This window comes from Mustelus asterias, chromosome X, assembly GCF_964213995.1.
Source record: "Mustelus asterias chromosome X, sMusAst1.hap1.1, whole genome shotgun sequence".
NCBI classification, from domain to species: domain Eukaryota; kingdom Metazoa; phylum Chordata; class Chondrichthyes; order Carcharhiniformes; family Triakidae; genus Mustelus; species Mustelus asterias.
Genome location: NC_135834.1, coordinates 15,803,936 through 15,818,691, shown reverse-complemented (window position 1 = coordinate 15,818,691; position 14,756 = coordinate 15,803,936). Strand labels below are relative to the sequence as shown.

At 43.5% G+C, this 14,756-nt stretch overlaps 2 protein-coding genes across 3 annotated transcripts in view; both read left to right on the top strand.

Moving 5' to 3' along the window:
- prim1 (DNA primase subunit 1) overlaps window positions 1-14,756 on the top strand; it is a 728,932-nt gene that overhangs the window by 524,972 nt on the left and 189,204 nt on the right. The window lies entirely within an intron of this gene.
- LOC144482008 (arf-GAP with GTPase, ANK repeat and PH domain-containing protein 1-like) overlaps window positions 1-14,756 on the top strand; it is a 182,168-nt gene that overhangs the window by 159,319 nt on the left and 8,093 nt on the right. For both annotated transcript variants that reach the window (XM_078201258.1, XM_078201259.1), the window contains exons 14-17: window positions 3,360-3,514; window positions 4,850-4,940; window positions 11,764-11,986; window positions 13,318-13,573. In XM_078201258.1, the coding sequence (XP_078057384.1) occupies window positions 3,360-3,514; window positions 4,850-4,940; window positions 11,764-11,986; window positions 13,318-13,573 (725 nt within the window). The remainder of the gene's footprint in view (window positions 1-3,359; window positions 3,515-4,849; window positions 4,941-11,763; window positions 11,987-13,317; window positions 13,574-14,756) is intronic.

Below are 14,756 nucleotides of genomic sequence, written 5' to 3'. Positions count from 1 at the left end.
ACAACACAGGAGCAAGTTGGATTTTTTCCTTCTGTAGGTCTTCATTTGTGGAAATCTTGACAAATGTAAGCTAGTATACCCAGGATTCCCAGTGAAGATTCCACCTCGCCTCATCTGGTCATGCCTTTTTTTAAAGTAGGGTAACACCAAGCTCAGCTCCAACACAAATCCAGTCTTCAGGTCAAGTTAATAACTGAACTACATTTTAAAGCTAGGCTGCGTTATAGACATTTACCCAAGTTTATTCGCAGCTTATGGAAATCCAAATTTTGGGCAAAGTATTCTTCCTCTCGCTTCTCTGCCTGCCACCCCCACCCACATCTGACCTAACCGTCATCCCTTGACAATGTTCTGCTTATGTCTTCTGAAGGAGTTCAGCCAATTTGGGGGATCCACAAAACATTTCTTCATGGCGTTTGTCAGGAATTAACTATATATCTCTCGTGATCAGGGGAGGTTAGTGGTCAATGGCAATTCTCATTGGAAAACAATTGGCCTTTATTTTCAGGGTTTTGGTTTCCTGGCAATTAAGGCAATAATTGATATATAAAAAGCCCGATTGTGTAATTAAATAATTTTCCTGAACAACACTTATAATATCACTGGTAAAACAGGTATTTATTTGTATTCATCCAAGCAACTATCCTAGGATTCTGTTTCATTCAGTATAACTGACACAGATAGGGGTGGAGAGGGAAGCTTTACCATTGCATCTTCCAATGAAAAGGTTAATTAAATGCTCGTTTTATTTTCACGAGAGGTGCATTTGCATATCAAATGCATGTTCTAAAACTAATTTTCATTGAATTTATTATTGGACATATTCCCTTTCTACCCCAACTTAATAGGAAGTGAAATGTTAAACTGGCTGCCTCAAGCAACTGGAATTAACTTCTATGCTGCCACAGCCAGCATATTGAACTCTGCCTTGTGCCACTGAGATATCCCATTTGCCTGTCTGTCTGGGTGAATGTCAAAGATTCTGTGGCATTCCTGGAAGACCAGCAAGGGAGTTCTCCCTACTCTGGCCAATAATTCTCCCTCAACCAATACCACCCAGTCACTCAACAGTACTGTTTGTGGGATATTGCTGTGCATTAAATGGCAGCTGCATTGTCTACATAATGAGTGTTAGAAGTAACTCATTGTAGGGGAGGTGTTTCGTGACATGTCTTCAAGGTGTATGCAAGGCTGACTTTGAACCATTCCTGTATATGTGTTGGGGAAGCTACCTTTTGTTCACCTGTTCTCCCCTCACCATGTACCCACCACCACCACCTTTCCCAATCAGAGAATTGGGTTACATTCCATGCAGAAACCCTGCCGTTACCACATTTGATAGCTGAGATCCCGCCCGTGACCATGTCTTCCTCCATCCCTACAGCTTTGCAGAAAATTAAAAGCTCTAGACAACTTTAATGTATGGCACAACGAGGCCAAGTGATTGCTGCATCTACACAGGGGAAAGGAAAGCTAACGGGAGTTTAAAGTTTAGCAGCCATTGCCTGGGTTGGAGAAGCCTTTTGTCTCCAGTTGTCAGGAGGCTACTTGTTGCTGGATTTTCTCATGGAAAATGAGAAAAAGAAGGTTGATTAGGCTTTATTAATAGTTATTATTTTAATGGTTAATCAGAGAAGTATGTGTGTATAATATACAGTCATCTTGCACTGTGGGTGGGTGAGCAAGCGAGTTTGAAAAGAGACAGGATAACTAGCTCTTCAGATAGCAATAGATGGGCTCCTGACATTGTGTTGTGACAAAAGGCTGATCAGTCCCTCTTCAACAGTTAATTGTTGCTCTTGGTGAAGGCAAACATCCACTTTCGAGCTTGTTCCTAGTGTGTTGATGAAATAATAAAAATGAATTGGTATCAAGAACTTGACATGAGAGGTGTGTTTTGCATATCAAATGCATGTTCTAAGCCTTTGACATGAATGGAACAATTATCATTTAATGTGAGACTCAAAGGATTGATAGCACCCAAAGCCTGTACCCTAGATCACCTTTTGCAGTTGTTGATGTGCTCCTGTGCTCTGCAGTAATCTTTTCTCCAATGTCTTTCTCCAATTGCTTCTACTCCTTGCTTTTCTGGATTCTGGGTGCAGCCAAACGCAGGGTGTGGAAATTAAAGCGTTTTGGTAGTTTAAGAAATATTTACAGAGCAGGTAACGTCATTTTAAATTGTATCCAGTGGCTAGAACCATTGTTAGTTGTTGTGTGTGTTCTGTCCAGAGTATATCTTGTGTTCGACTGTTTGTCCTGTCCCTTTGCGTTTCAGTGTTCTTTTGCATTCCTGAGCCTGTCTGGACTGTGAATCCTCTCTTTTATTGTTCTTCTGGTTTGGCTACGTGTATGGAGGGTGTGGGGGACAGGGAGAAGAATGGGCAGACAAAGGACAGCCCAGTATATATTTGCTAGATAATGGAAAGGAAAATAGTGTTAATGTTCATGTGCAGTGTATGTAAAATAAAGACTTAAACATCCTGCTTATTGTGAGAAGCGTGTCCTGTTAATTAAATTGCCCAGTAAACAGCGTTTTGTTAACCTACAAATCCATTTTGGTGGATACACGATGAGGCTCTTGCAAAAGAAAGACTTCAGGTGATAGAATCCCTTAAAACCTGAAGGAGGGTTTCCTCTGGTTGTCATGTGTCAACAACTTGTCAGCATAATGTGGGTAACTATAGTTGCTATGTCTTGCAAAATGTATAAAAACTTTAAAGAATATGAGACTTGTAAAGCAGATTCCCCTCCTGCCCTGGGTGGTATCCTGGGGTAAATTTCCTTGGATTCTGGCCTCCCCTTGGGTACTTTGGCCCAGTGGCCACTCCTGACTTGGACTTTTGGACAGAGAATGCTCACAGGCTAGTTGAGCTTGGTACAAGTCCTGACCTGTCACATGCCCACTTTCCATCAGGGTAGGCAATCAGTGGCTGAAAGCTTGGCTGAGTTGCGTCTCTGTTGATGTGACTCAACATAGACGAGGGATTGAACTTGGGACATTGCTGGTTTGTACAGCTCAGTCTCACACTGGCCAGTAAATTTATTAACTTGACCAATAGGGGATGGTGGGAAACCTGTTAAATAGATTGATTTAATACATTTTCAACCTCATGATATTCTATTAATCTGTAACTATAATCTTATACTTTGTGTGATTGCTTAATCTGTTCCACATAAATACATAGTTCCTTTTAGCAAGTGCAAGTCTATACACAGCACACTGTGAACTCACTACTTATTTGTATCCAACACTGGGTAAGAGTGCCAAATTCACAGACCTTTCCATCAGTGACTGCTTCACAAAGCAGTTTGAAAACAATACATTTTCTATTTCCTTCTAATTTCCCCTATTACAGACCAAGAGGAGAACATTGAGTTCACCATTGTCTCCAGCACCGGCCAGATGTGGTACTTTGAAGCGGTGAATTTTGAAGAGAGGGATGCCTGGGTCCAAGCCATTGAGAGTCAAATCCTGGCCAGTCTGCAGTCCTGTGAAAGTAGCAAAAACAAGGTAATTCAGTCAGCAAAGCCCAGGGTATGATTATTGTTAATGTCCTGCAAACATAAAGGTATCTCAATCAGTGTTTGTGCTGCCTCCAGATGTAATCCTTAAATGCAGTAGATAAGATTTACTTTTATAGAGCATGAAGCTAACTTGTCTCAGTGAATAATTTCACAATTTGTGCTCATCAAGGATGGCAGTGTTTCAAGGGGCACATTTTAGACTATTTTGTCAGCTTCAACTCTTCCTATAGTAATGTTCCTCAAAATTAATTCAGGCTTTATATTCAACAGTTTACCCATTATGATCCCCATCGAGAATGATAACTTTTTTTAAAGTAAAAGAATCCCCAGAATGCCAATGCAAATAACTGAAGGACAAGACTTCACTTTTAAGACTTTAACCATAACAAGCAAATGAAAATTAACATCGATCAACCATTAATTAATAGCAACTGAGACATCAAACTAAAGCAAAAGGCAAGCTTCGCATTAACTCACTAACACAACCAAAACATGTTTTATGAAATGCTTTTACTCAAGGCCATGCTTCTGGCAAATAAGTAGCATTAAAGGGACAGTCTCAAGTTCACTCCTAGCTCTCCAGCAGGCGTTCGTCACTCTTCCCATACCAGCTCGAAACTTCCAGTGTCCTTTGACAATTGTTCCACTCTGCTTCGCCACTCTTTTCTGGATCCGATTATCACCAGCAAGGCACACCTTAATGAATTCTCCCAACTCTCAATGGTTTAATCGGCTCTGGTAACACTGCTCTTTCCCATAGAGAGCTTTTCTTCCACTCGCTATCATTTCCTACAAACAGAGAAGACCTGTTCCTGGATGAATTCCAATCCCCTTCTCCACACCTCTCAGCAGCTGCCTTTCTTTTCTTCTGTAAGTTTCCGTGAGAGAAGCTATAAACTCGACACCTCAATAGATATCTATTTGACTTTTTATCCTTTCTCAACACTCGTTCCCATGGCAACCTGAAGTCACATTGGTGTTTACCAGGAATTCCAATTGCACCCTTTCCAGAATTATATTTTACTTGGCATTTCAAAGGACATTTCAAAACATGAGCATCTCGCAAATTTCAGCATTCATGACACTTGGTAAAAATCTCCAACTTCAATCACGGCGAGAGCAAACTGCAGCAAACCAGTTGTCCCACTCCAAACGAAAGTTGGTTCCAGTTGATTTTACAAATTCTTGACCAGACATTGCCTCAGCTGAACTTAGGCTCAGACCAGAATTTTGGTCCATTGTGTATTAGAGAAGAGCATCCTGTTCATACTGCCTTCATGTGTCCATCGAGTTCACTAAATGCGTTACTTTTATACTTTAGGCTCGGATGGACAGCCAGAGTGAAGCTGTTGCCCTGCAGGCGATAAGAAATGCCAAAGGAAATTCATTCTGTGTTGACTGTGCAGCTGCGAGTAAGGATTTATATTTGATTTTCAAAGCCTTGATCTTAGAGCATCAGTAAATTAAACTTAGTGTCATCTTTTTGTAAATTGGCAGTAAATTAAACTTAGTGTCATCTTTTTGAAAATTGGCAGTAAATTAAACTTAGTGTCATCTTTTTGTAAATTGGCAGTAAATTAAACTTAGTGTCATCTTTTTGAAAATTGGGCTCAGTATGAATGTTTAAATTGTCAAACTCACTTGTGACTCGGACACAGTATCACTTCATCAGGATGACCTAGCAGCTAATGTGGTGTATATGGATTTCAGCAAAGCGTTTGATAAGGTTCCCCATGGTAAGCTTTTGCAGAAAATACGGACACATGGGATTGAGGGTGATTTAGCGGTTTGGATCAGGAATTGGCTAGCTGTAAGAAAACAAAGGGTGGTGGTTGATGGGAAATATTCATCCTGGAGTTCAGTTACTAGTGGTGTACCGCAAGGATCTGTTTTGGGGCCACTGCTGTTTGTCATTTTTATTAATGACCTGGATGAGGGCGTGGAAGGATGGATTAGTAAATTTGCGGATGACACTAAAGTCGGTGGAGTTGTAGACAGTGCGGAGGGAAGTGGCAGGTTACAGAGGGACATAGATAAGCTGCAAGAGCTGGGCTGAGAGGTGGCAAATGGAGTTGAATGCGGAAAAGTGTGAGGTGATTCACTTTGGAAGGCGTAACAGGAATACAGAGTACTGGGCTAATGGTAAGATACTTGGTAGTGTGGATGAACAGAGGGATCTGGGTGTCCATGTGCATAGATCCCTGAAAGTTGGCACCCAGGTTGATAGGGTTGTTAAGAAGGCGGACGGTGTGTTAGCTTTTATTGGTAGAGGGATTGAGTTTCGGAGCCAGGAGGTCATGCTGCAACTGTACAAAACTCTGGTGCGGCCGCATTTGGAGTATTGCGTACAGTTCTGGTCGCCGTTTTATAGGAAAGATGTGGAAGTGTTGGAAAGGGTGCAGAGGAGATTTACCAGGATGTTGCCTGGTATGGTGGGAAAATCGTATGAGGAAAGGCTGAGGGGCTTGAGGTTGTTTCCGTTAGAGAGAAGAAGGTTAAGAGGTGACTTAATAGAGGCATACAAGATGATCAGAGGATTAGATAGGGTGGATAGTGAGAGCCTTTTTCCTCGGATGGTGTTGGCTAGCACGAGGGGACATAGCTTTAAATTGAGGGGTGAGAGATATAGGACAGATGTTAGAGGTAGGTTCTTTACTCAGAGAGTAGTAAGGGCGTGGAATGCCCTGCCTGCAGCAGGAGTGGACTCGTCAACATTAAGAGCATTCAAATGGTTATTGGATAAACATATGGATGATATTGGAATAGTGTAGATTAGAGGGGCAACATCGAGGGCCGAAGGGCCTGTACTGCGCTGTAATGTTCTATGTTCTATGTTCTAAATCTCATTGAGTTTAGTGTGTTGGAAATCAGGTCAATCCTGGGGTGGGTGTATGGTGGTTCTACAGGCTACAGGAGCAGGGCCAAGCACAACTCTGTGGAGCTGGGGGAAACACTCCTGCTCCTCCTGGCTCCATAGGAAGGTATTTCTGCACAGAAACCTACCTTCGGTTGGGTCACAGAAAAAGATCCCCAAGTGGGTAGTTCCAATATTTGCTCCCGCTTGTGAATTAGAGTCATAGAGGTTTACAGCATGGAAACAGGCCCTTTGGCCCAACTTGTCCATGCCGCCCTTTTTTTAAACCCCTAAGCTAATCCCAATTGCCCGCATTTGGCCCATATCCCTCTATACCTATCTTACCCATGTAACTGTTTAAATGCTTTTCAGAAGACAAAATTGTACCCGCCTCTACTACTACCCCTGGCAGCTCGTTCCAGACACTCACCACCCTCTGTGTGAAACAATTGCCCCTCTGGACACTTTTGTATCTCTCCCCTCTCACCTTAAACCTATGCCCTCTAGTTTTAGACTCCCCTACCTTTCGGAAAAGATACTGACTATCGAGCTGATCTGTGCCCCTCATTATTTTATAGACCTCTATAAGATCACCTCTCAGCCTTCTACGCTCCAAAGAAAAAAGTCCCAGTCTATACAGCCTCTCCTTATAACTCAAACCATCAAGTCCCGGTAGCATCCTAGTAAATCTTTTCTGTACTCTTTCTAGTTTAATAATATCCTTTCTATAATAGAGTGACCAGAACTGTACACAGTATTCCAAGTGTGGCCTTACCAATGTCTTGTACAACTTCAACAAGACGTCCCAACTCCTATATTCAATGTTCTGACCAATGAAACCAAGCATGCTAAATGCCTTCTTCACCACTCTGTCCACCTGTGACTCCACTTTCAAGGAGCTATGAACATGTACCCCTAGATCTCTTTGTTCTGTAACTCTCCCCAGCGCCCTACCATTAACTGAGTAAGTCCTGCCCTGGTTCAATCTACCAAAATGCATCACCTCGCATTTATCTAAATTAAATGTTGGTACACATTGGTACCAACGACGTAGGTAAGAGAAGGGACGGGGATTTAAAACAGGAATTTCGGGAACTGGGCTGGAAGCTGAGAGCCAAGACAAAACATGTGGTCATCTCTGGTACGTTGCCGGTGCCACGTGATAGCGAGTTGAGGAACAGGGAGAGAGTGCAGTTAAACATGTGGCTGCAGGGATGGTGTAGGAGGGAGGGTTTCAGATACGTGGATAATTGGAACACATTCTGGGGAAGGTGGGACCTGTACAAACAGGACGGGGTGCACCTGAACCAGAGGGGCACCAATATCCTAGGAGGGAAATTTGTTACGGCTCTTCAGGGGGGTTTAAACTAATTTGTCAGGGGAGTGGGAAAAGGAGTTGTAGTCCAGAAGTCAGTGAGGGTGGTGAGGTATTGGGGAAGGTATCAAGGTCAAGGGTGGGTACCGGTAGACAGGAAGGTGGGTTGAAGTGTGTCTACTTCAATGCAAGGAGCATCCGGAACAAGGTAGATGAACTTGGGGCGTGGATTGGTACTTGGAACTACGATGTTGTGGCCATTACGGAGACGTGGGTAGAACAAGGACAGGAATGGTTGTTGGACGTTCCGGGGTATAGATGTTTCACTAAGTGTAGGGAAGCTGGTAAAAGAGGTGGAGGAGTAGCATTGTTAATCAAGGATAGTTTAACGGCTGCGGAAAGGCACTTTAAGGGGGATCTGCACACTGAGGTAATATGGGCTGAAGTTAGAAATAGGAAAGGAACGGTCACGTTGTTAGGAGTTTACTATAGGCCCCCAAATAGTAATAGAGATGTGGAGGAAGAAATTGCTAAGCAGATTTTGGATATGTGTGGGGGTCACAGGGTAGTTGTCATGGGGGACTTTAACTTTCCAAATATTGATTGGAACCTTTGTAGGTCAAATAGTTCAGATGGGGCAGTTTTGTGCAGTGTGTGCAGGAGGGTTTCCTGACACAATATGTGGATAGGCCGACAAGAGGTGAGGCCACATTGGATTTGGTACTGGGAAATGAACCGGGCCAAGTGTTAGATTTGGTTGTGGGAGAGCACTTTGGAGATAGTGACCACAATTTGGTGTCTTTTGTTATTGCAATGGAGAGGGATAGGGCCGTACGGCAGGGCAAGGTTTACAATTGGGGGAGAGGTAATTATGATGCGATTAGGCAAGAATTAGGGGGCATAAGATGGGAACAGAAACTGTCAGAGAAAGGCACTAATGAAAAGTGGAACTTTTTCAAGGAACAAATACTGGGTGTCCTTGATAGGTATGTCCCTGTCAGGCAGGGAGGAAATGGCCGAGTGAGGGAACCATGGTTCACGAAAGAGGTGGAATGTCTTGTGAAAAGGAAGAGGGAAGCTTATGTAGGGATGAGGAAACAAGGTTCAGATGGCTCGATTGAGGGTTACAAGTTAGCAAGGAATGAGCTGAAAAAGGGGCTTCGGAGAGCTAGGAGGGGACATGAGAAGTCCTTGGCGGGTCAGATCAAGGAAAACCCCAAGGCTTATGTGAGGAAGAAAAGAATGACCAGGGTGAGGTTAGGGCCGGTCAAGGACAGTCATGGGAACTTGTGTATGGAGTCAGTAGAGATAGGCGAGGTGATGAATGAATACTTTTCTTCAGTGTTCACCAAGGAGAGGGGCCATGTTTTTGAGGAAGAGAAGGTGTTACAGGCTAATAGGCTGGAGGAAATAGATGTTCGGAGGGAGGATGTACTGGCAGTTTTGAATAAACTGAAGGTCGATAAGTCCCCTGGGCCTAATGAAATATATCCTAGGATTCTTTGGGAGGCAAGGGATGAGATTGCAGAGCCTTTGGCTTTGATCTTTGGGTCCTCACTGTCCACGGGGATGGTGCCAGAGGACTGGAGAGTGGCGAATGTTGTTCCTCTCTTTAAGAAAGGGAATAGAAATGACCCTGGTAATTATAGACCGGTTAGTCTTACTTCGGTGGTTGGTAAATTGATGGAAAAGGTCCTTAGGGATGGGATTTACGACCATTTAGAAAGATGCGGATTAATCCGGGATAGTCAGCACGGATTCATGAAGGGCAAGTCGTGCCTCACAAATTTGATAGAATTTTTTGAGGAGGTAACTAAGTGTGTTGATGAAGGTAGGGCAGTTGATGTCATATACATGGATTTTAGTAAGGCGTTTGATAAGGTCCCCCATGGTCGGCTTATGATGAAAGTAAGGAGGTGTGGGATAGAGGGAAAGTTGGCCGATTGGATAGGTAACTGGCTATCTGATCGAAGACAGAGGGTGGTGGTGGATGGAAAATTTTCGGACTGGAGGCAGGTTGCTAGCGGAGTGCCACAGGGATCAGTGTTTGGTCCTCTGCTCTTTGTGATTTTTATTAATGACTTAGAGGAGGGGGCTGAAGGGTGGATCAGTAAATTTGCTGATGACACCAAGATTGGTGGAGTAGTGGATGAGGTGGAGGGCTGTTGTAGGCTGCAAAGAGACATAGATAGGATGCAAAGCTGGGCTGAAAAATGGCAAATGGAGTTTAACCCTGATAAATGTGAGGTGATTCATTTTGGTAGGACTAATTTAAATGTGGATTACAGGGTCAAAGGTAGGGTTCTGAAGACTGTGGAGGAACAGAGAGATCTTGGGGTCCATATCCACAGATCTCTAAAGGTTGCCACTCAAGTGGATAGAGCTGTGAAGAAGGCCTATAGTGTGTTAGCTTTTATTAACAGGGGATTGGAGTTTAAGAGCCGTGGGGTTATGCTGCAACTGTACAGGACCTTGGTGAGACCACATTTGGAATATTGTGTGCAGTTCTGGTCACCTCACTATAAGAAGGATGTGGAAGCATTGGAGAGAGTGCAGAGGAGATTTACCAGGATGCTGCCTGGTTTGGAGGGTAGGTCTTATGAGGAAAGGTTGAGGGAGCTAGGGCTGTTCTCTCTGGAGCGGAGGATGCTGAGGGGAGACTTAATAGAGGTTTATAAAATGATGAAGGGGATAGATAGAGTGAACGTTCAAACACTATTTCCTCGGGTGGATGGAGCTATTACAAGGGGGCATAACTATAGGGTTCGTGGTGGGAGATACAGGAAGGATATCAGAGGTAGGTTCTTTACGCAGAGAGTGGTTGGGGTGTGGAATGGACTGCCTGCGGTGATGGTGGAGTCGGACACTTTGGGAACATTTAAGCGGTTGTTGGATAGGCACATGGAGCGCGCCGGGATGATGGGGAGTGGGATAGCTTGATCTTGGTTTCGGATAGGGCTCGGCACAACATCGTGGGCCGAAGGGCCTGTTCTGTGCTGTACTGTTCTATGTTCTATGTAAACTCCATCTGCCATTCGTCAGCCCACTGGCCCAATTGATCATGATCCCATTGCAATCGGAGATAACTTTCTTCACTGTCCAATTGACCAGTTCGTGAAAGAGGGCCTTTTTGTTGAGTCCACAATTTACATTTTTGAGGACCTTGCGTCTGTTTAAGATATCTGCCCTAAAAAAAACAGGACCCATAAATTTGGCAATGTGCGCCTACAGATTAGGCAGAGGTCTAAATTGCTAAATTGGTCTGCTTCTTGGCTGTTTTACTCCTGAAAAACAGGTACAATGCAGACCAGTTTCTACCCCAATGTCCTCTATGACATTGACCTAATGATATTAGACCTAAAAAATGACATTGACTCTGTGATATTAGACCTAAAAGACGACTCTAAAGATGGCTAAAGATCCATAGAATGGCTCAGAATGGCTTTAAGGTCTTTTATCCTATTTCATATTTTATTCAGTTTCTGATGCATTTAGATAAATCTGTCTGCAGTCTTCTTGACAGTTCATTAAGCTATGCTGTTTATACCAGTGGTAGCTTTATAACCCAACGTGTGAAGAAAACATATTAACACCCGCATGCCTCAAACACTCGCATGTTCCTTCACAACCAGTGAACAAGCTTATCACTGGGCGAGAAATCTGGTGGCAAAATGAGATGTCTGACCAGTGGAAACAGGGTTTTTTTTCTCATTATTGCTGCTGTTATGTGTCCATATTCTGACCCTCCCCAAGCCATGCACCAACTGTAGTGACAGGGTGAACAATCCAGTCCCAGGCCATACCTGTTTTGTGCTGGCCCAAGGTGGTGTACAAGACAGGCCTGGTAGCCCCACCTCGAGGTCTCCCAACCCACGTGTACCTGCACAGCATGGCTGAGGTGAACAAATTGGTAGTGGAGAGAATGTACGTTCAAACCACATGCTATTATGTGCTGCACCTTCTAGGACACATTATTATGAATTTTCATATGTGACCACTATATTTTCATATTTTATCTGTTTCAAAAACATAAATTGAGCTGTGAAATTTTCTTTCCCCCTTCCAGATCCTACCTGGGCAAGTCTGAACTTAGGAGCACTCATCTGTATTGAATGCTCAGGGATTCATCGTAATCTTGGGACCCATCTGTCGCGAGTACGATCTCTGGATCTTGACGACTGGCCGTTGGAGTTAACTCTCGTGTTGACGTCTATCGGAAATGAGATGGCAAACAGTGTGTGGGAGAGGAATACACGGGGACGCAGCAAGCCTACCCCAGAATCTACACGGCAAGTGACTGCTTAGCATTCTCCATTGCTAAGATCACCAGTAAGAGGTTTGGCTGTGAGGGAGTAGAGTCATACTTCCAAACGATGTGATGGAATGTTTCTCATTCCCATCAGCTAATTTGCTTGGTGTATATGTGTTTGTGCAGATTTCCACTACCTCATTCCTTGTATCTCCAGGAGACCCATTCCAGTCTGGCTCAAAGCTACAAGGACTGAGAGGCGCTCCTTGATGCTTGGAATCTCCACCTTCATTCTACATAGTCTCGTGCTTTACCAAGCCCTTTACACAATCAGTGTGATGTCCCTCACATGCATAAAAATATAAGGCTGTTCCACTTCATCCTCATTTTGAAAACTTGGGATTTTCTATCTGAACTCTTTAAAGTTCCTGGGACTGGAGGATTGGGGGAATTTCTGTCTGATTTAAATTGTCAATCAACTGGAGCAGCTATCTCCAATCCTCCTGTCCTAGTAAAAGTTTAGGCTGAGCTAAAATCAGCCTTGCAAACAAAGATAAAAGAAACCAGCAGGGTCTTTGTGGACCGGATAAAAATCAGGATAAATATGGCCTGTGGCCCATGTTTAGACAGCCCCACCCGAGTCTGTCATGTGATTCCCATTAGAAAATGTTTAGTTCATTGCTCTTGTGGCTCAGTAAATGAATTCTCTGTTAGGTGTTATACTGAATCATACAGATTACAAAGGTGTCCAATTTGATCCCAGTCATTGAATCATTCAGCACAGAAGGAGGCTATTCAGCCCATCATGCCAGTGTTGAATTAACTGACCTCAGCCACAGCAGTAGTGGAGGATCCTATGTTTGAATTCAGTGCCCCCACATTAGGGAACGTGATCAGTTTTAGAGAGGACAGAATTAAATTTGGCTGCAATGTCTTATCTCCTTGAGTGAACAGTCTGTTGACATTGAGTGAGGTACCACAAGGCTGCCATCCATCACCTGTCGAACTGTAGTCTAACACTAGTGTGAGGAAAGTGGATAAACATTCACAATTCATACAAGTGCAAAGTGCCATCATTATGTCTAACCACAGCTTTGTTACAAGAAAATAACAACTGGGGGTGGGGGTAAATTTTCATGGGGCATTTCCAGCTCATCCAATGAGAGTTACCCTCCCAGAAGTTCACCTTACCCCTCCCCCCTGTATCCAACAGATTTCACCCTGACAGTTTCTGCTAATCTCTTTCATAGTCACATTCTGAGTGGGCCCTTAAGTACAACCTTGTCTCAGAACCATTGAATTATTGCTGTTTTAATTTGCTATTGGTCATAAATAGCGAGACAACACTGTGACCTGCCCTTTCTGTTATAGGGAAGAAAGAGAAAACTGGATCAGGGCAAAGTACGAGCAGAAACTCTTTGTTGCACCTTTGAAATACCGTGATATTCCCATTGGAAAGCAGCTGTTCCGAGCCGTCATGGAAAAGGACCTTCACAGTATCTTACTACTACTTGCTCACGCCAAGAAGGAGCACATCAATGAATGCACTGAAGATAAAGAAAAACGGACAGCTTTGCATCTCGCCTGTGAACTAAAGGATGTAGTAATAACGCAGCTCCTTGTTTGGGTAGGTTTTATTCAGCCTGGCACAGACCTTGTTCCTCGGTATTCTGTTCTTTACAGGATGGTTATAGTCCACTCAAATAGTGCCGTGCTCCCCCTTGCCCCATCCCCTCACCAACTGGAAGGTTTCATGTTCACGTTGATAAGGTGACAGTCTCTGATGCTCATTTACCTCAGTGGGTGAGGTTAACAGCTCTCAGTTGGGTTGTTCATTGTAGAAAGGGGGAACGGGATGGACTTTCCTTCCTATCCTTGAACCACCATAACCCCACCCCACAACCTTCAAGTAAGCTGCTGAATATGTGACCTTTAAAGCCTATCAGAAGAACAAGGCTGGAAGATGGCAGGTCACACTGACAAAAAGTAAATATTTCTGATTTTATGGCCAACTAGCTGGCAAATACTCAAACTGAGATTTGTCAGAGGATCAACTACCATCCTGACATGGAATGATATCATTGTTTCTTCACTGTTGCTGAGTCAAAATCCTGGAACTCACTTCCTAACTGTGGGTGTACCTGTGCCACATGGACTGCAGCAGTTCTTTTCAAGGGCAATTAGCCATGGACAATAAATTTAGGTCTTGCCAGTGATGCTCACATTCCATGAAAGAATAGAATAAAAATAATCCTTTGATGTCAATATCATAAAAATGGAAACTCTAATGAGCTTCTAATATAAGTTTGTGTCTATATTCCAGTTTCTATGAATTATTGGCACCGTATACAGAACTATCTAACCTAATGATTAACTTATCTGCTGCATTTTCAGAGTTCCACACCTTGCAGAGTTATTGAACCATCCTCTGCCATGGAGCAGTCCTGTGAACTGACAGAACAATGACTGGTACACAGGTTGCACAGAGCTCAACAGTGCTGATCGTAGGATTTTAGGGTGATCCAACAAAGTTAGGCATGGGCTCTTCCACTTCACAGCCCTACTTTTACCTCTTAACCCACACCAGATACACTCTTTGTAATTCACCACCAGATTCCTCTTAGTTCTCAACAAATACATTTTCCTCACAGCATCATTTATTATTAAGTATTTTTCATACTCTGGTAACCTGCATTCATGTAACACCTCACCACATTGCAGAAACGTCCAAAGCACTTCACATAATGAATTACTTTGAAATGCACCAACTGTTGTAATGCAGCGCCCATTTTGAGCATAGCAAGATCGCA